Source organism: Suricata suricatta, chromosome 1 (genome assembly GCF_006229205.1).
Source record: "Suricata suricatta isolate VVHF042 chromosome 1, meerkat_22Aug2017_6uvM2_HiC, whole genome shotgun sequence".
NCBI classification, from domain to species: Eukaryota; Metazoa; Chordata; class Mammalia; order Carnivora; family Herpestidae; genus Suricata; species Suricata suricatta.
The window spans coordinates 33587002-33611397 of record NC_043700.1 but is presented as its reverse complement, the minus strand read 5'-3'; the positions used below and the strand labels follow the sequence as shown (position 1 = coordinate 33611397).

Below are 24396 nucleotides of genomic sequence, written 5' to 3'. Positions count from 1 at the left end.
TTTCAATCTACCATATCCCTGAACAGGAAAATCCATAATCTAGTAATCAAAGCAATCTCTCCCACATCAATACTGTGGCTAAAATACTATGAACCAGATTGCCAAGGTTCAAACCCTACTTCTCTACCATTTGCTAGTCAAGTGACCTTGGCTGACTTAACTTCTGTCTCACCTTCCTTCTCTGAAAATTGGGGGGGAAAAATAATACCCACCAAGGAGTAATTGGCTAATCCACATAAAGCACTTAGAAGTATGTCTGCATGGGGTAAGGCACTATGTGTGTTAAATATTATTTCTGTACGCTAAACAATCACAACATGGCTACAGGCCACTGTATTTTGAGATGTGGCCACCTTAAAATAAATTATTACAGAAGTCAGGTCATCTAAAATGTGTCTCCTGTGCCTTGTGCCACACTCCTCCCTATGTCTCTGGTTCTTTGAAAGACTCCCTTCTGTGCCTCTTTTCTAGGCAGAGAAGCAAAGCATAGATCAGCATCCTACATCTATCCTCCAAGTAACCCAATTGTCTCTTAAAATCTCTTAAAAGCGCCTCCTGCATTAGGCTTTCAGGCATTTCTAGGCTTATGTACATTATAAAGATGAACATATGCTTCCATACCTGCTTCTGAGGATGAAAACGCATGATTTATGGCAGACACGGGAACATTGGAACACTCAAAGTACTCCAGGTCTTCCTCTGGCTCACCTTTCACCTCGGCCCCAGCCGATTTCTGACCAGACGAAGTGGACGCCAGTTTCTCCTCATCAGTAGCGTGGCCATCCCTATTAGAAATGTCTGAAATTTGGGAGATCACTGCTCCTTCATCCTGGGAAATGCAACACATCAGATGCTATCGTTTAGGAAGACCGAGTGGGGAAAGCGACATCTCAGGAACGGGGCAAACAGCCACCATTCCACTCGGATATCCGACCAGACTCAGCCACAAAGTTTGGTCCCAATCAAGGAGGAAGCTGGGGTCTCTCCATCAGGGAATGTTATGTTTTCTAGAACCTGCTTTCACATGTGAGGTTTGAAAAATTAACCTTTGGTAGCCTAGGTTTATAAGCATGAAGTTGAAGTTGTCCAAGGCAATGGTTTTCAAATATTTTGCTCATCTACACTCTGAATTCTTTTGGAAAACCTAGATACCCCAATGTATTTTCAGGTGACATACAAAAGCATCTCAGCATAAATATAAAAAACTGCAAAGGATACACTATCTGGGACACTTCAAAAGCTGGCCTTGCTGGCAGCCCTTCCTGCCCAGGGTCCTGGCCCTTTGCTTTAATAAAATCATCTTTTTGCACCAAAAAAAAAAAAAAAAGAAAAAGAAAAGCTGGCCTTGCCTAATTCAAACTAGTTACCCTAGTGATTTGACGATACTCTATCGTCTATTTAAAATCAAGCATGAACACACTCAGTAGTGTTCACTGTCAGAAATCTGCATCCCTCCTGTCCTCTAAATGTGTACTTCCACTTCACTTCCACCAAGAAGCCATCCTTTAAAATGCATCTGTAGGCTTGAAAGTCTTAAAGTTCTCCCTACCATTTTCTCAATTAAAAAAAGATAAAAAATAAAAAAAATTCTATGACCATTAAGTCTTAAAGTATTAACACGTTTGCTTCTGGAGAGCTAATAATTGTAATTAACTAATGCACAATTTGCCCCAAAAATATTACAACTTTTGATAAGTACTATCAAATACAAGTTTTTACTTTTGTATTGATTACATTTTGCTGAATCAATTATTTAAAACTTTTGCAGTGCATGCAATTTTTCTGAATCAAATCAAAGGTAAATTTCTCACAGTTCTTGTTGCCTGCTTTAGCAGCACTCGAAAGTGGATAATTTACACACTTGTAAGAGATGAAACAATAAATCAGAAGACAAATCATTTTTTGATTGTTTTTAGTGTTAAGCCATGTACCCAAGTTTTTGGTCCAAACTGTGTAAAATAAGTTAAACTTAAAATGCATTCTGTGAAACAATGAATGTGTGTTTCTGTAATCATGGTTATGCTGAATCGGTTTTAAAAAGGATCTCATCACAACCAGATGGGTCTGGAGGCTTGGTTTTCTGTGTTTCTCAATTCATATGGTCATGCACAAATATTTATTGCTAGAAGGAAATAGGGTCTGCAAGAATTTTATTCCTGTTTTTTCATTTTTAAATTATAAATCAAGGGGCGCCTGGGTTGGCATCCAGCTTTGGCTCAGGTCATGATCTCATGGTTCGTGGGTTTGAGCCCTGCATTGGGCTCTGTGCTGACAGCTCAGAGCCTGGAGCCTGTCTTCAGATTCTGTGTCTCCCTCTCTCTCTGACCCTCCCCTGTTCACAGTGTCTCTCTCACTCTCAAAAATAAATCAAACATTAAAAAAATGTTTTAATTATAAATCAAAAAGGAGACATATATTTAAGCCTATCTGAGTGAAACCGAAAAAAGTCTTGTAATAGAAATGTCTCTTAAATCTTTGAAACTTTCCAAGCTATATGCCAAAAAAATCTATCATCAAAAATTATTTTTTAAATTGAGATATAAGTGACATATAACATGGTGTCAAAGGTAATTTTCCAATAACATCTCGGGTTCTCCGACCTTGTTGAAAGCAACGAATTGGAAAACCATCTGACTTCTTTTAAAAGAAGTTATTATAGTCCTTCAGTTTCTTAAAATATACACCAATATTTCAAATCTGCCCAGATGTTTCATACCCAGTGAAGATGCACATTAGTAAGGTTGAGAATGAGAGAATACTTTACCCCAAAAAAGTGGGGAAAGGGTAATATGAGGGGTTCCTCCTTTCTCAGGAGCCTTCTCAGGTCACTGTGGGAAGTTAAGGATCTGGAAATTGGTTTCCTCAAAGCTAGATACTCAGACACCCACTGGAAACTCTTCATTAATCTACCCCCCACTCCCTTAGGAGGATACAAACACCACTTTGGGGACCACTGGTCTAAGAGACATCCTGATGATGGGCACTGACTCACCTGAGAACACCCATCCAAAGCAAGAGACTGTGTTTCATATTTCTTCACCTTACAGCCACTCCTGGAAAGGAAAAACAAAAACAAAAAACAAAAACAGGCCATTTTGGAATCACATTGGCAACTTCCAGGCTATGAGATGGAGCAAAGACAGCAATGTGTGCAGAGAGAAGCGAAAGCATACAGCACCACACAAGTTCTACATCTACACATTTGAGAGGGGGACCCCTTTTATGTCTCTGAATCTTCTTCCAAGAGACAAGGCAAGCAATGATGTATAGCTCAGCTCACTCTCTGAAAAGACCTCCTCACCTGCTTCTGTGGGATGTTAAACACCAGTACTCTGACCCCTACCGGTTCTGATCACATGCCACCAAGCCTTTTGGAGGTAGCCTTAGCACCTAGACACATTCAGTTCATCTGATCCCTACTCACTTGGCTTTGACATTCATTAGAAAAATTACCACACTGGACCAGATTCTTTAAAAAAGTTCTTTATTGCACTAGAAGCCACATAAGTCTGACAGGACAGTTCCAGACCTGTGTGCTGACAGAGAAGAACTGTGGTCAACAGAAAGTACAAAAATAAAACTATTTGTGTATATTGTTACCATTCTTATTAAGCAGTAAGAGGGAAAGCAAATGTCAAGTATTTGTGCCAAGACTGAAACTGGGGAAAACTCAAACCACCTGTTATTTTTGAACTAGCACATAATTTATGATCCGAAGATTAGTTCAGATTCTGTTGTTTTAATGAACTTCAAATTTCCAGTAAAAACGTCACTCTGACAAAATAAATTTACAAGTTTTTCTTCTTCTGCAAGGGGGACAGGGCTTGGGAGCAGGGAGGGGAAGACGAGCATATAAAGTTCCCAGAATGTGCACAACCACTATCTAGTTTCTGGTTTTCTTTCCTAATGCTCTTACTAAAACGCCACCCCCTGCCACCAAACCACCAAACTTGAGTTGCCTCTGAAATTTATCCCCTGCTCCAAGCCAGCAACCTTATCCTAGCAAAGAAGTCCGTTACTTCCAACAGCAGAGCAGTGAGTCCCTCCGATCACCGTCGGGATCACGTGGGGGCCAAGCCAGCACGCATTACCAAAGTGCCACGCGAGGCGTGCCGAGCCGGGAGCGCAAGCTCTCGCACCTAAGGTGGAAGGCTGGTCTCCACTCCGTTAGGTACAGACGATTGCAAGGCTAAGCTGACTCATGAAGTGGCAAATGAAATGCAAAAAAAAAAAAAAAAAAAAATCATCAGAAGGTCAAACTCAGAAACAGAAGCCAACATGCTATGGAGAGATGGTCCAGGGAGAGGACGTGCCAACGGTTCCAGAGACGAACAGAAACAGCAGGGGTACTTACAACAGAAAACAGAGAAATTTCACTTGTTCAGTAGTCCTGATGCACCAACAAAATTAGAGACAGGAAAGAGACAGACAGATGGAGAAAAAAATCATGTAAAGCCTGGAATATTTATCTGTAGTCTGACAGGTGTAAAGGCTGTAAAATTCTTTCTATGAGGTGAGACACAAATAAAAATGTCATATTCATGAATGTTACTAATGGTGAGTGAATGATTATCAGGAACCTCTCTCTAACGCAGTAAGAGTGGTGGAAACACTCAGAAATTTATAGAGGAAGAGTAAACTTCCAAATATTTGTGAATATATAAAGCCAACATTTCACTTCTGAGAACATTTAAATGTCTCGTCACCCAGATTAAAGGCAATACAGGAATATTACAATAGTGGACAACGTATCCGCTCGTAACTGCTGTAGGTGTGTATCACCAAGAAGCTTAAAACGGTTTTATGTTAACTTATTTGATCCACCAAAATACCAACTGTAGATAGTATGATGTTTCCACTTCAGAAGAGGAGAATCTGAGATGCCAATTACATGCATCCTTTAAAAAATCACACAAAGGGACCTGTTAACAGAACTTCTAATCCTCACTCGCTTCTACTTCCACATGCATACTGCCTGTCTTTCCTATCAAAGAAGGCATTTTTAAACAAAGCCCAAGTTACAGAAGAGGTCACGCACCCTCTCTTTTGGAAAGAACAAGGATACAAGAGGTTTGACTGTGTAAGAGTTAAATAAAAAAAAAATCTACAAGGTATAGTAAATCAAGAAACTCACTCACCAAGAACAGAACAGGAGGAAAATGCTACCGGGTGAAGGCAGAAGGACTGAGAGGGTACTTCCTGCTACTGAAAATTAGGTGTATGATAAACTTCCCTCCCTCTGGTCCATAGTTAGCCTCATCTAACATGGATACACTGGCTACACAGCTTCACCATGCAACTGAGAGGGAGGCTCCCAGGGACCCCTTACTTATTTTGCTAGCCAGAAGCACCCCATAGGAAGCACCAAGGCATTGGTGTGGCCAACGCATACCCCGAAATCTGTCTAGACAGGTAACTAACCTCAGCCACAGAAAGCACTTGGAGGACCCCCAACCAACAGTATGTTTCAGGAACCATTTAACTGCTCGTATATAAACAGAGAACAAATAAGAGCTACTAACGACATTTCATTCACCTTAGGCATTCTAGGGCTGAGGAAAGGATTTCTCATGGTTCGAGATTCTTGGTCCTCATGCTTTCTGCTCTTTAAAATGGTCTCTCTAGTAGAATTCATCACACCACATTAGCATACTCCTTTAGGTCACAGTAATGCTGAACAGTATTTCCCTGACTCATCTACAGTGACAGCTGGAAATAACAGTACTGCCTCTCATCCTCCCTTTTCACATTTCATTCTCCATGTCATTGGTCCTACTTTATTATTGGTAAAATGTCACAGGGTCACAAAAGGATATATTGTCATCAACTCAAGTTCTGTGAAAAGGTAACCCTGTAACAAATTTAAATTGAAACTTTACATGGAATATGGCTTGATCACTCTGGGAACTCCAAGGACCTTGCAAAAGTGGTTATGGAGTTCCCAGAAAAGGGGGGAGGGGAAGAGAGGGAGACAACGCACAACCAAAGACTAATTTAGTCAGATTTACAAGAATGCTTAAAATATTCTTGCTTCGTACTGGAAATTTACTTCCTTACTGATGGGAGCCAGAAGCTAAACATGGAGACATAAGAATTCTTAGCAACTTTTCGTGGCAGGTTTGTTTCCAACAAAAGTCACAGCTTTCTGTTTTAAGTGAAAGACTTCATTTTCCTTTTATCCACAGAGAATCTGAAGATGGTGGCTACACTTGAATTCGGTATATAAAACATTTCCTGACAATCTGGATAAGATTTCTGAAAACCATCAAATCTCTATGTGTCGCACACTAATTTTCTTTTAATAAGAAAAAGGTACCCAAGGTGTGGAGGTGGGAGAGGTCGGCTGAATAAGCTGAGGATTCAGAAACAAAGCAGACACCTGCAGAGAGAAAACTCTAGCACTTCTAATTGCACCCCAGAGTTAAGCAAAACAGTGAGGTCTACAACATAAGGCTATACATAAGCTGTGTGTCTGCCCCCGATGCACCTCAAAGATCACTTCAGTTCACCAAAACCAAAAGCAGCCGGCTGCCAAACTCAGAGAGTACACAGAGCACAACACCCACACCCTTCGTCACTCACGTTATTAAACGCGACTTTGCCTTCTTGGGTGATTCTAAGATTTCATTAATATGATTACCGGCGGGAGAACAAAAGTCACTGCTTGCTAAAGCTGTAGTTGGTTTAAAGGGATCCATGGATTCATCAAGGTGGTAGGAGCCCTTAGAGGAGGGAGGGGGGGTGTTCTGTAGAGTGGAGTGGCCCCCAAAGGGACTGATGTTGGGGTTATCCCACTGGCTGGGGGCCAGCTTAGCGGATGTCTGGGAGGGAGGAGTGCTGTCTGCAGCCGGGTCTGCAGGCTGGTCCCCACCTTTGGCGCCTACTGGCTTACAGACGCTATCTTTCTGTACCTTTGGAGGCAGTTTGCTACCCAGTTTCCTGCCGAGTTTCCTCGGAAGGCCTTTCCTGGACTCTACATTTTCCACATCTTCTGTGAAATCAAACTCGAGTTTCAGAGGTGAGTTCCTGGACTCCTCCAGCAGCTCAACTCCTGAGTCATTGGTGTCACTGCCTGGAGCGCTCGAGGTCTCCTTAGTGTCAGCAGGAGGTTTCTGGATCCCGGAGCCTCCTAGCAAAGGATTTGCGTTCCCATCCATCTTATCAGCACAGAACTGATAGGAAGCCTGGGAGAGAGGCGAGCCCTCCAGGGCAGTATCGGCTTCTAAGAATTCACCAATTGTCTTCTTCCTCAGAGAGATGGGTTTGGGCTTTCGTAGCTTGCTTCTGCTGGGAACAGGCTCCAGACAGGAGCTGCCAGCCTTCAGGTCAGCTTCCGTGGAGGCCTCCAGGGTCACCCCCATGGCGCCTTCTGTCATTGCCTTGTCCGGGATGGCTTCTGCTGTGCTGGAGGGCAAAGCCTCGCCTGAGCCCATAGTTAGACACCCATAAGCTGCCTTTGTTCCTAGAGGTGCTGGGGCATCCGTGGAATTCTTGGTTTCTATTGAAAATGGTCTCACTACTGAAATTTTGCTACTATCACGTTCAGGTTCTTCTTTGAAATCCCTGACTGAGTAAGAAGCAATAGCCTGCTTTGATATCTCATTTTCTGAGGGTCTAGAACAAGTCTCAGATGAACATTTTTCAACCACTTCTGCTACCAGCTGTTCATCAAGTTCTTGTGATTCTAAAACAAAACACAAAAGCCATCTATTAAAGACTTATCTTTTCAGCATTAGTAAATACTCTCTACTAGCTGAATCTACCCAGACAAGCAGCAAATTCCTCCCTCTTTATGAGCTCCTATTAAGCATCTCGAAGGTTCCGCAAGGTTGGCAGAGCAGCCTGGAAAGAAACAGTTGGTACTACACTCTAAAATCCATCTTCCTACCCCAAAATGTGCATGTGTTTTGTCCAAGTTATACACATAATTATACCAAGTAGAGCTATTGAGGAAAAGGCTAAATAGATTGTGAGACTATTGTAAAGCGTATTAATATGATGTTAACATTCCACAGGTTAAAGTAACTGGTCTGGAAAAAGCTTGAGACACTGCCAGCTCAGACAGTGGGGTCAGATCCGGCTCCGACAGTTCCCAGGGCCTGCCCGACAGCTTGAGGGTCCAAATGCTACACAGTTTGCAGGTTTTAATCCTTGGATGTAAAAGCAAGTATTCTTTCTTCCTCAGATTACAGTTTAAATACTTGAACTGGTTCAAAATTAAATGAAAATCCCCTCATGGCCTGCTCAGAGTAACTTCTCTGTAGACTTAAAAAACTGAAAGAACCAAATTAAAAACCTAATTTGACAAAGCAGATACCTGGGCACCTGTACAGGTGGCTCAGTCAATTGAGTGTCCGACCACGGCTCAGGTCATGATCTCACGGTCTGTGAGTTTGAGACCCATAACGGGCTCTGTGCTGACAGCTCAGAACCTGCTTCAGGTCCTCTGTCTCTGTCTGTCTCTCTCTCTCTGCACCTCCCAGGCTCATGCTCTCAATCTCTCTCAAAAATATATAAACATTAATGGAAGGAAGGAAGGGAGGGAAGAAGCAAGCAGATATGGAAATGGCTTTAAATCAAACAGCTCTGGGGTGCCTGGCTGGTTCAATCCGTAAAGCATGCAGATACTGATCTTGGGGTCATGAGATCAAGCCCCACGGTGGATATAAAGATTACTTGAAAAAGAAAAACCAACTGGATTTAATAAAACTTAAAAAAAATCGATGTTATTTAAAAGCAACAACCACCAAGCAGTCCTTAGTTTACTAAGACAGAAGTCATACAATAATAAAGGTATTTTTTCTTTAGAAGGTCTGTCTCTAAGCGGGGCCAGGTAGTCTCTCAAAGTTACCTGTGAAAAATAAAGATTCTTTCTCATTTGGGTCTTAATTGAAGAAGTGCTGCAATTAGGAAGGTGTAAAGTGAGGGTATTTCTTTAAAGCACAAACTAAGATAGTACTTTCCTGACTAGTTACCTGAAATAGCAATCAAATAGCAGCAGCAAAAAACAAATAAATTGGTATTATCATGGTATCATGGTGATTTTAAAGAAAACTCAGAGGGGCACCAGGTTGGTTCAGCTGGTATAAGATGGTTAAACAACCTCCGCGCAGGTCATGATTTCATGGGTTCGTGAGTTCAAGCCCCACCGTGGGCTCCCCATTGACAGTGTGGAACCTGCTTGGGATTCTCTCTCCCCCCTCTCTCTGCCCCACCTCTGCTAGACCTCTCAAGGTTGCTCTCTCAAAACAAACAAAGGAAACTCAGAGGTGATCCTCTCATCCTACTTCCTAACCCTAATTCTAATCCAGGATCAAAACAGCAAGCACTCACACATATTTTCCCACGACTCTTTTATGACTAGAATTAGGTAGGCAGTGGCTTACAAACTGTACTGTGCCCAGATGCTTCAGATATTCTACCAACGTCCAATGTAAGTTTTGTTTGAAGTACACATTTAACTATTACTAATACTGTAATTTAAAAAAGCTCTCAACATATGGTATCTGGGATTTGTTTTAACATACTTCAAAAGAATTTTTTTTAAAAAATAGCAAATGTAGCAAAATCTTGAGAGCTGCTGAATCTGGGGATGGGTATAAGGGAGTTTCCACTGTGCGATGTTCTCAGCTGTACAGTCGTGAAAAGTTTCAAAATAAAAATATTTTAAACTCAACTGCATTATACACAAAATTTTAACAAGAATGTTTTAAAGCGTACCAAAAATGTAACGTATGTGTGCACGTACAAATTTTTCTATTTATATATCTGAACTGTTAGGAATTCTGTGCTGATGAAGAAAGAGGTAGACAAGCAACAATGAAAACACCACCAGAAACCCAGGCTGCAGAGATTTACATGAGCCCAGATGCTCTGGCTCAGGGAGAAGCCAGGCCAGGTCTGAGCACCCCTGCTTACACCCAGCATCCAGTCAGTTACGGAATATGGAGTCTTGACTATATCTAAGTATAGAGAGTTATCACTTAAGTTTTGGTGCTTACCATGAGCTTTTTAGATTCAACATGTATGGTACAATAAAAATAAGCATTTGTTATTTGTCCTTGGTTCCTAACACAGGTCTAAAACTCTTGGAATCTTGGGAGTGGTAAGTGTCTTTTGTATGATCCTGAGCTGACTGGTGGCCCCTACGTAGCTTCAGGATGGGGGCTGGTCAGCAGAAAGGCCAAGTGGTGGACAAAGTTGGAATTTTCGGCCCCACCCCTCCCTCACATCAGGAGAGGAGGGAAGTGGGAAGTGAAGTCTAATCACCAATAGCCAGTGATTTAATCAATCATGCCAACATATGGGTTAAAAACCCCCTAAACTATGGGGTTCAGGGAGCGTACAGGTTGATGACCTTCTCAAAGTGCTGGAAAGGTGTATACTCAGGGAGAAGAGGGCATGGACTCTCCTCCCCTTCACTTCACTTCGTCCTTCGTACCCTGAGTTCTGTGAGTTGCTAAGGCAAATTAGCAAGCCTGAAGGAGGGCTGTGGGAGCCCCCAAAATTAGAGCCAGGTGGTTAGCAGTAGTGAAACTATACTTGCAGGTGGCATCCGAATGAAGGGGAGGGGCAGTCTTAGGGGAATGAGCACTTAATTTGTGGGGTCTGCAGAGACTATGGATAGTGTCAGAATTAACTGAATTACTGATGCCAAGTTGGTGTGAGAGAATGAGAACACATGATACAAGAAATTTGCCTTGAAACAGTGAATATTCAATAGAGACAGACACAAAGGCATCTGAGAGTTTTTAAAATATTGTTACACACTGCAATATATTTTCCACCAAGAAAATTTAAACTCACAAGGAACCACTTCACATACTCTCTAAATTTTACATCTGCAAAATTAAGAAGTTAGACAAACAGACGTTGTTAGTAACTCAACTTTGAAGCACAAATTTCCTCCTGCTCCTCTTTCTGGCTTCTGTGACAGTTTAACTAAAGTATATTTTCAGGTACTAAGTATTCCAAATTATCATTTGTCACTACTGACTTGCGTAAATCAAAGTTTCCTCAATAACATATAACTCAGACACTACTGAAACACAGTGAGTTAGACTCCAATTTATTTTGTATGTTTCCATTTCATAAATCCCACTGTTTTAAAAACTAATGTTTCAAATCTTTACAACTATAATAAATCACTTCCCATGATCTAGTTAACTGTTTAATAAATGGCTGCATTTGTATTAAACAAGTGATACAAATAATAGATTATCTCGTCTCAGTGTAACCCACTGTGGCATACATAACTGGGCATGAGCAAATGCAATATGGAGAAGAAATTCAAGGGCGTCAAAATGGAACAAATAGAATTGTTAGTATATTCTTGTAAAGGCTTTGGCTAGGGTAATGAATAGGAGGAGGAATATAGAATATTTGAGAAAGAAAATGAGGTAAAATTGATAAGGCTTAGTGTTGGCAGGCTATATAGGACTGAAGTAAAAGGAGCTATCCAAGATGATTCGTAAGGTTTTTTTTGTTGTTGTTGTTTTATTTATTTTTTGAAAGACAGAGAGAGACAGCATGAGCAGGGGAGGGTCAGAGAGAGAGGGAGACACAGAATCCAAAGACGGGCTCCAGGCTCTGAGCTGTCAGCAGAGAGCCCGACACGGGGCTCAAACCCACAAACTGTGAGATCATGACCTGAGTCGAAGGCAGATGCTCAACCGACTGAGCCACCCAGGTGCTCCTCGTAAGTTTTTAACTTATGAAAAGACAAGATGTATTACCATTCGCTGACATTCAGAAATACTAGCAAAAGAGCTTGGGGGCTGTCCAAGTGGGGCCATGACTTTGGCTTGGACATGCTGAGAGCCGTTTGTGCCTCTCAAGTAGAGATGCTGAGTAGGCAGTAAGCTCAGAGAGACCTGGGTTGCAAATAATATTGGCTGTAATTGAAGCCACAGATGGAAATGTGATTCCCTTAAAAGTCACATGAATACTAAAAAAAAAAAAAAAAAAAAAAAAAAAGTCACATGAATACTACATAAGTTATCTGTTTTACACTTTCATCGTTGAGGCTCAGCATATTTTAAGTCTAAATTTTCTTTTGAGAGAGAGAGCATGTGCATGCGGGAGGTATAGACAGAGGGGCAGAGGGAGAATCTTAAGAGGCTCCACACCTTGCGCGTGAGCTGAGCCTGTCACCGGGCTCAACTGGATCTCACAACCATGAGCTCCCCACCTGAGCAAAAATCAAGAGCCAGATGTTTAATCGACTGAGGTGCCCAAGTGCTCCTAAATTTTTTAGAGTTGGTATCTTTTACTTAAAAAAAGCATACCTAAAAATGATTAATCCAACTTTAAATAAAACTTCAAGAAAAAGAAAAAACCAAGCTCGTAGATAGAGCAGATAGGTGGTTGCCAGAAATGGATGGGGTGAGTGAAATGGGTCAAAAGGTACAAGCTTCCAGTTACAAAATACTAACTCATGAGGTTGTAATGAACAGCATGGTGACGACGGTTAATAATATGGTATTGCATATTTGAAAGTTGCTGAGAGAGATCTTAAAAGTTCTCATCATAAGAAAAAAAAACTGAGGGGCGCCTGGGTGGTTCAGTTGGTTGGGCGTCCAACACCTGATTTCAGCTCAGTTTATGATTCCAGGGTCATGGGGTTGAGCCCTGCGTCAGGCTGTGAGCTGAGCGTGGAGCCTGCCTGGGATTCTCTCTCTGCCCCTCTTCCTCTCTCCTGCTCACACACTCTCTCTTTCTGTCAAAAACAAACAAAACCCCCCAAACACCCCAAAAGCAACAACATCAAAATTTAAAACTATGTGTGGTGATAGATGTTAACTGGACTTACTGTGGTGACCATTTTGCAAAATATACAAATACTGAATCATTACATTATACACCTGAAGCTTATGTATCAGTTATACCTCAATTAAAAGAAACTTGAATTTTAACCATCTTTGTAAATGAGATATTATTAATAATGACATCATAGTTATCTATGTGTCCAAATATATTAGGGATGCATATCGACACATTTATTATATGATACCTGGAATTTGCTTTATTTAAGCAACAAAACAAAAGGAAAAGGAAAAAAGAGAGGGGGGGATTGTAAGAACACGAGTCTGAACCTAACAGACGCCATGATAGGCTTTAAGTTTCCCCTCTAAACTAGGTCTAAAGGTCAGTCCCTCCAGAACTATTAGGTAGTTACACATTGCCCAAGGCAAGAGAGACCACCCTTGTAATACCCTTAACATTCCTAAGGGCAGGCCTAGAAATAGAAGCTATAGGTAATCAGTTATTGCCTAAGGCTAGTTACACCCTATGTGAGGATCCTGGGTCCTGGGTCTACTCTGTGATTGGTTAACACTCTAAATGTTGTAATTGGATAAACCTGCTGTCAATAATATTGTATAATAGGATCACTGCACCTATGTCACAATTTCCTGTAACTCCCCCTTCCCAAAACTCATAAAAGCCCTACCCCGCCCCTTGTTCGGGGCTCTCAGCACGGATCCACCACACCTGTAAAGTCTGTGAGCCCGAGTTTAGGCCCCGGCGAGCCTAAACCCCTAATAAAGCCCTTTGCTTTTGCATACGTGCTTCGGCCTCCCTAGCGGTCTCTGGTTTTGGGGGGCGATATTAAAATCTGGGCATAACAGGATGTTGGAAGTAAGTCTGAGAAAATCTTGATAACTGTTTAATCTCAGAAGTAGGCATATGGAAGTTCTACTTTGCTGTGTGAATTTGGGAGCGGATCACAGTAAAAATGTGTTACCTAATTTCCCAATTTCTTCTCCTCTCTGCTGACTTAACATCCACTGCCGGTCTCCCTCATGCGATCCCTGGGCCCCACGCCCCAGTCCTCTGTCCTTTCCTACAAACTTGAGAGAGTGTGAGGGGAGGGCAAGGCTTATACAGGAGAGTACAGTGTGACCCCCACCTACCCACTTCTTGGAACTTTAAGAGTCACCTTGGCATGGTGACTGGTGGCCATTTTGCTGTGGGTTGGAAAAACACCGTGCACCGACGACCCCCACCCCTCACTTACAGACCTGGAATGTTCCGCGCCAGTTTGAAAACAGCCAATCATGAAGCCCCAGCTTCCCATCACCCTGACAGAGGAGGCAACCTATCCCATCCTGCCACATCCCTAAAGTGTCCTTATTTGGTGGTCTGCCCTCCCAGGACCTGACTGGAAGTCTTTTGCCCATAAATTACCTCGCCCCTTCCTACCAGGCGCGACTTCCCTGACTCCCCAGTCCCGGAGTCCCCGAACCTCGCCCGGGAATCGCAGATCCCAATAAAGGCTTTCTTGGCTCCATAACTTGGTCTCTTTCTTTCCTCTCATCTCTGCCTCCATCTATTAAATCTTACAGGAACCTCTTCTCACTGTTTCGCAGCCGCCTTCACCATCAACCCCACACCTCCCAAAGGCCAAGGTGAAAGCTATGAGAGTCACCTTGACCGCTCTCTTTGCTTTTGGTTTCTGCCCTAATCTTCTCTGTGAGAAAAGGGCAGGCAGGGCCTTCCCTCCCCTCCCCCACAACCGTGCACTCCTTTTAGATCCTCCCACCACCCCGCCCCCCATCTCCATTAGCTGCTTTCCCCAAGCTGAGAACTGGGATGAGGGATAGCACCTCACAGTGCGCACAACCGGGCCGGCAGCCTGAAGCCGGGAGGGAAGAACAAAGGGGCAGGATCTCAGTGTTCACACAGAAGTTCTCAGGCTGCCCATCCCAGCACCATAGCTCTTAAGGATTAAGGACTTTTATCAGCTGCATCCTGAAGCCAGCCACCCACTGGTGGAATGGGGAAGGAAAACCACCGCCCCTCACTGACTTTAGCCTGAGAGACAGCTGAAGGAGCCCCACCCCGGTGCAGGTAAATCAACATGCCCAGGGGTGCACCTCGTCCTGAGGACCCCACCAGGACCCCACCCGGTCCGGTATCTTCAGTCACCACTGGAGACTACTACCGGGTGGGGCCCAGCGGTGGGAGAGGAACTACTCTTGCACTTAAACCAGTTCTGGGAGTTGTCAGAATGTGAAACAAGAAAACAAACCACAAAACTCAAAACAGAGGTTTGGGTAAGATGTGATTTGCATTTTCCCTCTGAATCAGCAAAGTCTCCCAGTGCCCGCTGAGCCCGCATAGCCAGGCCCTAAGGGAGAACGTAGACCTCAGGTACCAAAGAGCAAACGCTCCCGGCCCTTCCTGGCGGGCTCTGCTTCTCAATCTTCCATCAGTTAAGGGTTCTAGGGCCAGCAGTCAGTGCTTGCTTTTCATCTGCAAACACTGTCATGTAACTGCCCTACCTCTATTCATCCTTCTATTTTTACAAAATTCCTGTATTCCTCTAAAAACCTTCCTCTACGCTGTGCTGAGATGCTTTCTCCCTGAAAGGAGTTTGATGAGTTTGGACGAATCTGACAAGCACTACACTGCCTGGCGGCTTCGTGAACACAGACACTTTAAGAGATTAGATCAGTAGATGAATTCAAAGCAAACACAGAGGAAATCCAAAAATAGACCAACATTTCCACTTCTGCCACATTTATTGCTGTTAATGAAACTCTTCCTTTCAGTTATCAGCCTCCCCTAAATCTCAAAGGTTGTGTGAATCGCCCAGGGGTGCTTTAAAACATGGATGCTTTTTATGCTTACTCAGGATAAAGGCTATTCTCATGTAAAAGGGTTTTCCCTCCACTATATCATATTTTCAAAAGAAAAAGCACAGAATACCAACATTCTGAAGACTGGGGAAGCAGCCTAACATTGTGTATGTGTATATGTAATACACCTTCAACACACTCTAGTACGGTGAAGGTATATTAAGTTGGAAGACAAGTTTATAAAAATGCTTAAAAGCCTCAGACAGGAGGTGGGGAGGGGGGAGGGGGAATGCTATTAACACAGTATCTTTGAGGCTGAGCAACATATTCTAAAACACACAGAGAACCTGCCTGGCTAGCTGCTTTCATATGTACACTCTCATTTAAGAGGAGACAAGACAGAACCACTTGTAACACAGCGTATATTAACACTTCAGATTTAGTATTACTCACAAACATGCTTGTCTTCTCCCCCTCAGATTTTAATTTTTTGGTGGAACACTGTCTAGAAGCTCCTTTTAGATCGGTCCATCGGCTCCTCTCCTCTAGCTCCAGAAGTTTTCTTTATGGGTCCCTAAGCACCTGACATGTAAAGTGAGAAAGCTGCCAAAGTTTGAACAGGCCTCCCATATCACACAGACACACACACACTGGCCTTTTCCTAACCTCAAGTCCAGTCTTTCAGATCCAAGTTGAAGACACAGGTCTGACTCAAAGGCCTTAAAACAGAATCTGAGAACCAACACATGAAAATGAATGACCTTGGGGCACCTGGGTGGCTCAGTCGGTTAAGCCTCCAACTTCAGCTCAGGTCAGATCTCAGGTTTGTGGGTTCAAGCCCCACGTCAGGCTCTGTGCTGACAGCTAGCTCAGAGCCTGGAGTCTGCTTCCGGTTCTGTGTCTCCTTCTCTCTACCCCTTCCCACTCATGCTGTATCTCTCTCTGTATCAAAAATAAATAAAACATTAAAAAAAAAAGACAATGAATGACCTTTATAGTAATTCAGGAAGGACTTGCAGATAAATTTTCAGAGGGTCTACAAAGCCCCTGAAACTCAAAGAAAACGTTTCCCCAACAGAGAAAATCCAAAGGCCTTCTTTATATAAGCCTGGCATTTAGGAATCGCTGTTCTTGAAGACTGCCTTTCTGGACCACGTTTTAGTATTCTCAAAAGGGCTCCTTTCACTACTTTGTAGTTATAACCTCAATCCCCCTTCGATCACTACACTCACTGAAGTTTAAAAACTCTTTAGCTACAGTGGAAAAAAAAAATCTTAACATCTAAGAATAAAGCTTATCACCTCCGAGAATGCTCAAAAAAAAAAGTGTTGCAAGTTCTAAGCACTTTTTAAAGTGTGGACTAAAGCTCTGAGAGGAAGCATTCACTAAACATAAATTCAAGCAGGTTTCATTTAAACACAGGTCCGTCTCCTTATGTCATTCCTGCTGACCTCCAGACTGGACTGAAGGGACACTGAACACCCAGTGGGAGTGGGTGGGGGAAATGAGCCAGCACCCGGGTATGGCAGGACGGGACACTAGACAGACCACCCTGGGGAGCGACTCAAACTACAGTAAATAGTTTCCTTTTCTGGACAGTGGTTCCGGTTTCATTGTGCAGAGCACAGCATAAGGTCCAGGGACAGCCAAAATTTGGCCTGGGTCTGCAGGCCTTTCTGCCCAAGCTCCTTACATGGAGCTTTTCTCTAATAATTGCTGGATATTTAAAGAACATTGATTTGAAGGGGGTTGCAAACTGCTGGCCTGCCTGGTGACCTTGGCTTTAGGCTGGCCCCAATTCGGGCCAGATAAGCTGCCACCCACAAGGCCTGGGGTAAAGTCAGAGAACAATGAAAGGGAAGAAGAGGGAGGAAGTAGCACTGACTACAGAGTCAGGCAAGGTGACTGAGCATTTTACAAACAAAAATTCATACAATCAAAAGGAGGATTAAAGAGAACACACAGACAGAAACTCCATTTTAAGGAACCTAGAATCAGAGGCAGCAAGTAATTTTAGTGAGCAACCAGACCGTAAATCCTCTTCCCCATTTCCCATAGACACACACACACACACACACACACACACACACACACACACACACACAAAGCCATCCCTGGTACTTTCTACTGAACAGCTGAAATTAAGAATACATTCTATACGTTAAAGGGGAAAAGCAAACAAGAAAGTTGGTTTTGTTTGTTTCTTTGTTTTTAATGGCCAGGGATGCCTGGTGCCTCACTTGATTAAACATCCAAGTCTTGATTTTGTCTCAGGTCATGATCTCACACTTTGTGGGCTCGAGACTGCTTGAGATTCTCTCTCTCCCTCTCTCTCTGTCCCTCCCCTGCTCACGCATGCATATGCTCATTCACTCACTCTTTCAATATAAATAAACTGCAAAAAAAAAAAAGAACAGATTCTTTAATTCATCAATGCCACTGCTAGGAACTTATTTTAATTATGCTCATAAAGAGGGCCATACACACTATGTACAATGATGAGGACGTTTACTGAAGGGCTGGTTCTTACATGCTGATTTTGGGCAATTAGAAAGTATCACAGGGCGCTGAAAGATCACTGAATGTGCAACATCACACTATAAGGGTAAGCCATAACCTAGATCTCTATATGCTAACAGGGCAGGATCTCCTAAGACACGTTACATGGAAAAAGCAAGGGTTAATCAATTGAAACCTATAAAGACATATAACATATTCTGAGGTCCAAAATCCTCCTTATTAAGCACAAACCTCTCTTCTTACCCAAACTTACTTCCCTTTTACTGATTTCTCTTTTGTCTCCACTCCACCACAGGATTCCTATTTCCATCCCCAGCCCAGCTAACCAACCTGTCTTCTCCTCCCAAGACAGAGGGGTGGGATTCATTGTAAAAGGCTATTTTTGACGTGTCTCCTGAAAAATTTTTTTTCATTACAATATTGTTCTAACTGCTTGACACTCTAGACACTTATTCAACCCTCAAAACAACCCTGTCAGGTATTTTTTTTTTTTAACTCCATTTCACAGATGAAGAAACCATGGCTCAGAATGGTTAACAAACACAGACACACACACGATGGGGGGAGGACGAGAGAGAGGTAAAAAGGCAGTTGGGAGTCTAGTTTGGGGCACAGGCAGGCGACGGCTCAACCATGCTAGACAGTCCCCCAGTTAATTCCAGACTTATCTTCATTCATCTAATTTCTCTTCATTCATGGGAAAACCCCAAGTGTGATCACAAGCCAAGGAAGAAGGGGTCCGGAGTAGGGGTTCAGTGCTATGGTACGACACAAATATTCTGATCTACACGGTCACATCCACTGAGGGGTGGGCCTCTGAGAGACAGGAAGCAGAAGGACAGTCTCTAGGTACAAAACTCCAGTACCATATTTCTGAATGCTCAGAAGTAAGATGATAAACCATATGACCATGAATGGGCTACACATCTCAAACAGATGGAATTATTCCTATCTACTGCTCTCTTTGTCCCCACTGGTGGGGATAACCCTACAGTTGTACAATCCCCACGTTGCGATATATCTTATCATCAGGCAACCTCAATCTATACAACTATAGAATAGGATCCCTAGTTACCAAGACACTGGCCTGCACTTCTGAACTCAGGCCCAAATTGTGGGTGTTTGTTATTCAGGGCCACATAAAAGATATGCAGAGAGAATAACACAAACTTGGAAGGCCCAGTAAACACAGTGAAGTTTTATGTTTATTTTTATTTTACTTGAGAGAGAGAGGAAGAGGGAGAGAAAGAGTGAGTGAGCGCAAGGGGAGGAGAGGGGCAGGGAGAGAGAGAGAGAGAGAGAAAGAGATCTCAAGCAGGCTCCTTGTTGAGCATGGAAGCCGATATGGGGCTTGAGTCTATGATTCTGGGATGATGACCTGAGCTGAAATCAAGTTGGAAGCTCAACCAATCAAGCCACCCAGGCACCCCGACAGTGAGGCTTTATAAATGTGTAACTGCAATGAACTATGAGCCAGAGAACTAAGTAAGGATCCAAACCAGATGTGCAATATGTCAACACTCCCTAATTAATTTAAACTGTTAGCTTCATCAGGACTGGAAGCCCTAAAATCAAATCACAAAGTAATTTCTAAAATCATCATCTAACCAGCCAGGCACAGGCCCTTATTACCTGTAGCATACACTGTACAAGGCATGAAGAGACCACAAAATAAGTGCATGGAACTTACAATGCAGTTAAGGAAACAAGAGCCACACTCAAAGCCCCTTCAGAGAACAACCAAATGCAACAGTGAGGGGAAAAACTACCACCTTATCATATGAGTGCCATGTTTTTACACAGAAAACACCAGCGCTAATGGACTTCTGATTTTACGTTTCTCATGTCACCAACTTCTCTTCCCTTTCTAAAAGAGTGATTCCTTCTTTGAATCTGCCTTCATAGTCAGTAGATGAAGAGAATTTCTAGAGCATTATGTGAAATAATTATTTTTTTAATGTTTTTTTATTGTGATAGACAGAGCACAAGGTGGGGAGGAGTGGGGAGAGAGAGGGAGTAAGAGAATCCCAAGCAAGCTCTGAGCTGTCAGCAGCAGAGCCCGAGGTGAGGCCCAATCTCATGAACCATGAGTTCATGACCTGAGCTGAAATCAAGCGTTGGACACTTAACTGACTGAGCCACCCAGATGGCCCAGCTAAGCTGTATTTTAAGAGAACCTTTATTATTGATTTGGACGCAAGCTGGGTGGAGGTGGGATGAATGAATATAGGGCATCTCAGGTATGGATTACAGGAGAGAAAGAAATCAGTGACTGGATCAAGCTCAGCATTTGCTCAGAGAGGAAAGCAAACAACTTTTCTCAGTGCTAGCTGAGAGCAGAATGAATCCGAGCCCACAGTTGATTTCCTAATTGGGCACCGATGTCCTCTGACCCTAACAGCATAGGATCTATAAGTTCTGCTAGTCTTCGGGAAATAGAAATAGGCTCCAAAATCACTTCAATTCCCCTCTGAACCCAATCTTAGTTCATATTCCTTTGGGGACAAGGGCAACAATCTCATCCCTGAAATGTAACTGACAAAGGACAAACACAGAAATGGTAAATAGTATAAACTGCAGACAGTGGTGAAACATGGTTATGCTTTTCTAGAACTAAGAATTTAGAACAAGTAATATATTTCACTTATTTGATCCTCGGAGCATTACCTAACTTGATCCTCAAATCAACCTGTGAAAACGGCAAAACTGGGCTTATTAATTACATTTAAAAATGAGACGTTATATGTTAATAAGTTAGATAACTTAGATAAAGTAGACAAATTCCTAGAAAGACCCAAACTGTTTAATCTGACTCAAGAAGAAATGGAAAATCTGAATAGATCTAAGACAAAAATAGAAACTGAATTGATAAATTAAAAACTCCCCTTACCCCCCAAAAAACCTGGATCAGACTGGTGAATTCTACCAAATATTTAAAGAATTAATATCAATTGTTCACAAACTCTTACAAAAAATATGAGGAAAACAGTTCCCAACTCATTCTATCATGCCAACATCACCCTAATAACAAATCTAAAGTTATCGCCAGAAAGAAAAAACTACAGACCAATATCTCCTATTGAAAATAGAAGTAAAAATCCTCAACCAAATACTATCAAACTGAATCCACCAACACATAAAATGGTAATTTATGCATCATGAACAGTGCGATTTATCTGAGGAATGCAAGATTGGTTTAACATCTGAAAATCAATCAGTGTATTTCAATAGAACGGAAGACAAAACCCACATGATCATCTCAGTATATGCAGAAAAAGAATCTGACAAAATTCAACATCCTTTCATGACCAAAAAACTAAAAAACTAGGCACAGAAGGGAACTTCTTCAACTTGATGTAGGACAGCTATGAAAACCCACAGCTAATGTCATACTTAATGATAAAAGACGGATGTTTTTACTCTAAAATCAAGAGCAAGAATATCAGCTTTTGTTACTTCTATTCAGAAGGTTGTACTAGAAGTCCCAACCAAGTCAATTAGGCAAGGGAAAAAAAAGACATTTAAATTGTAAAGGAAAAAGTAAAACTACCTCTATTTACAGATGAAATGATCCTGTATATAGAAAGTCCTAAGGAATAGACCCAAAGAACTATTGTAACTAATAAATGAATTCAGTAAATTTGCAGAATATAAAATCAATGTGCAAAAATCAATTGTATTTCTATACACATGCAATGAAAAATCCAAAAAAGAAATTAAAAAAATAATTTCATTTACCATTGTATCAAAAATACTTAAAAATAACCAACAAAAGGGCAAGATACTCTAAAACTGTTTGAAGAAATTAAAAATCTACATAAATGGAAAAGACATCCTATATTCATGGATTGGAAGATTTAATATTGTTAACATGACAGTATTCTCCAAATTTATCCATAGATTGAACACAACATGTATCAAAATTCCAGATGGCTTCTTTGCAAAAATTAATAAGCTGATCCTAATGTTCAAAAGGAAGAACCCAGAATAGCTAAACCAAAAAAACAAAGTCAGAAGACTCCTATTTCCTGATTTCAAAACCCACTACAAAGCTACCACAATCAAGCAGTGTAGGACAAACATAAGGAAAGGCATACAGATTAATAAAACAGAACTAAAAGTTTAGAGACACCTGAGTGGCTCAGTTGGCTAAGCATCCAGCTTCGGCTCAGGTCATGATCTCATGGTTTGTGAGTTCAAACCCATCATCGGGCTCTGTGCTGACAGTGTGGAGCCTGCTTGGAATTCTCTCTCTCTCTCTCTCTCTCTCTCTCTCTCTCTCTCTCTCTCTCTCTGTGCCTCCCCACTCATGCTTCCTATCTCTCTCAAAATAAATAAACTTTAAAAAAAACAAAAGTTCAGAAATGAACCCTTACATCTAGGATCAATTGATTTTGACAAAGGTACAAAATTCAATAGAGAAAAGGAAAATCTTTTCAACAAATGGTGCTGGGACAGCTGCACAGCTACATGCACAAGACAGAAGTTGCACCACTTCCTCACAAGCTACACAAAAATTAACTTGAAATTAATCACAGACCTAAAGGTAAGAGCTCAAACTATGAAACTCTTACAAGAAAACCTAGGAGTAAATCTTTGTGACTGTAGGCTGGGCAAAGCCTTCTTAGATATGACACAAGGGACAAGAGAAAAATTAGGAAACTGAAGTTCATCAAAATCAAAAACTTCTACACATCAAATGATGCCATCAAAAAAGTAAAAACAGACAACATCCAGAATGGGAAGAACTATTTACAATCACATCTCGAACAAGGGACTTATATGTAGAAAACAAAGTACTCTTACAACTCAATATGAAAAGATACATAACCCAGTTAAAAAGTAGGCAAAGAATCTGAATAGACATTTGGCTAAAGAAGATACACAAACGGCCAACAAGTACATGAAAAGATGCTCAATATCATTAGATATGAGGGAAATGAAAATTAGAACTAGGAGACGCCACTTCATACCTACTAAGATGGCTACAAAGAGATGGACAGCAAGTGCTGGCAAGGATGTGGAGAAACTGAAACCTTCATACGCTTCGTAGGAATGTAAAATGGTGCAGCCTCTTTGGAAAACATTTTGACAGTTCCTCAAAATGTTAGAAATAGTTACCTTTCACTCAGCAATTCTACTACTAGGTATACACTCAAGAGAAATGAAAAAACATATCCACATAAAAACCTGAACAGGAAGTGTTCATAGCAGCATTGACCATAATAGCCCCAAAGTGGAACTAATGCATACATCCGTCAACTGAACAAAACACAGCATATCCATGTAGTGTAGTGCCAATCAATAGTAAAACAGAGTGAAGTACTGATACATGCTACAACATGGATGCAAACAGACGTAGACTACAGACTGTATAGCTCTATTTGTATAAAATGTTCACAATAATCAAATCTAACGAGACACAATTTAGATTCACAGGTGCCCAGGACTAGGGGGTGAAATGGGAAAGGAATGGGAGGTGACTCCGAATACGTATAGTTTCTTTTGGAGGGAAATAAAATGTTCTAAAAATTGGATGGAGGCAATAGTTGCACAACTCTGTTAATATACTAAAAATTGCTGCATCACAGGCCCTTAAAATAGGTGAACTGTAAGGTATATGAATTATATCTAATAAAACTTAAAAAAATATTTTTAAGTGTTTATTTATTTTGGGGGGGGGGGGACAGGCAGAGAGAGAGAGAGAGGGAGAAAGAGTATCCCAAGCAGGCTCTCCACTGTCAGCACAGAGCCTGGTGTGGGGCTTGAGCTCACAAACTAAAAGACCATGACCAGGGCCAAAATCAAAAGTTGGACACTTAACCAGCTGAGCCACCCAGGCGCCCCTCAATAAAACTGTTAAGAAAAAAAGGACACAGCATAAAGGCCGAGCAGGAGGAGTTTCCTGCAGTTCCTAATAAAATGTTCTGTACACCACAGACTTACATTTCGGAAAATGCTGTAAATAGTCTCTTACGTGTATCACCTGTAGGGACACACACTTCAGAGAGTAAGTCTCTCCAGCACATCAATTTGGGATTTAAAATTTCTCTTGAGGAAGCCTACAGTGTGCTAGATAAATTCTATTTACAGAAAAAGGTGAAAAAATGATATCACTCCTCTCTCCTACAGCAGATGTAGCCAAGTATAGAAACCATCCTAGAGACGGAACAATTGTTAAGCTCAAAATGGTCTTTTGGCTTTGTTTTTTTGTGTGTTGTTGTTGTTGTTGTTGTTGTTTTGCTGGGGGGGGGGAGTTGTTTCTTTGCAATTCTGATTTTTAACATTCGACTTC

General features: G+C 41.8%; 1 protein-coding gene across 4 annotated transcripts in view; it reads right to left on the bottom strand.

Annotated features, from left to right (window-relative positions):
• TACC1 (transforming acidic coiled-coil containing protein 1) overlaps positions 1–24396 on the bottom strand; it is a 59105-nt gene that overhangs the window by 22550 nt on the left and 12159 nt on the right. Inside the window, exons 3-5 of one of the 4 annotated variants that reach the window (XM_029936235.1) lie at positions 6583–7684; positions 2993–3053; positions 622–829 (exon numbers count right to left, since the gene is read on the bottom strand). In XM_029936235.1, the coding sequence (XP_029792095.1) occupies positions 622–829; positions 2993–3053; positions 6583–7684 (1371 nt within the window). The remainder of the gene's footprint in view (positions 1–621; positions 830–2992; positions 3054–6582; positions 7685–24396) is intronic. The other 3 variants (XM_029936240.1, XM_029936249.1, XM_029936255.1) reach the window with 3 other exon arrangements.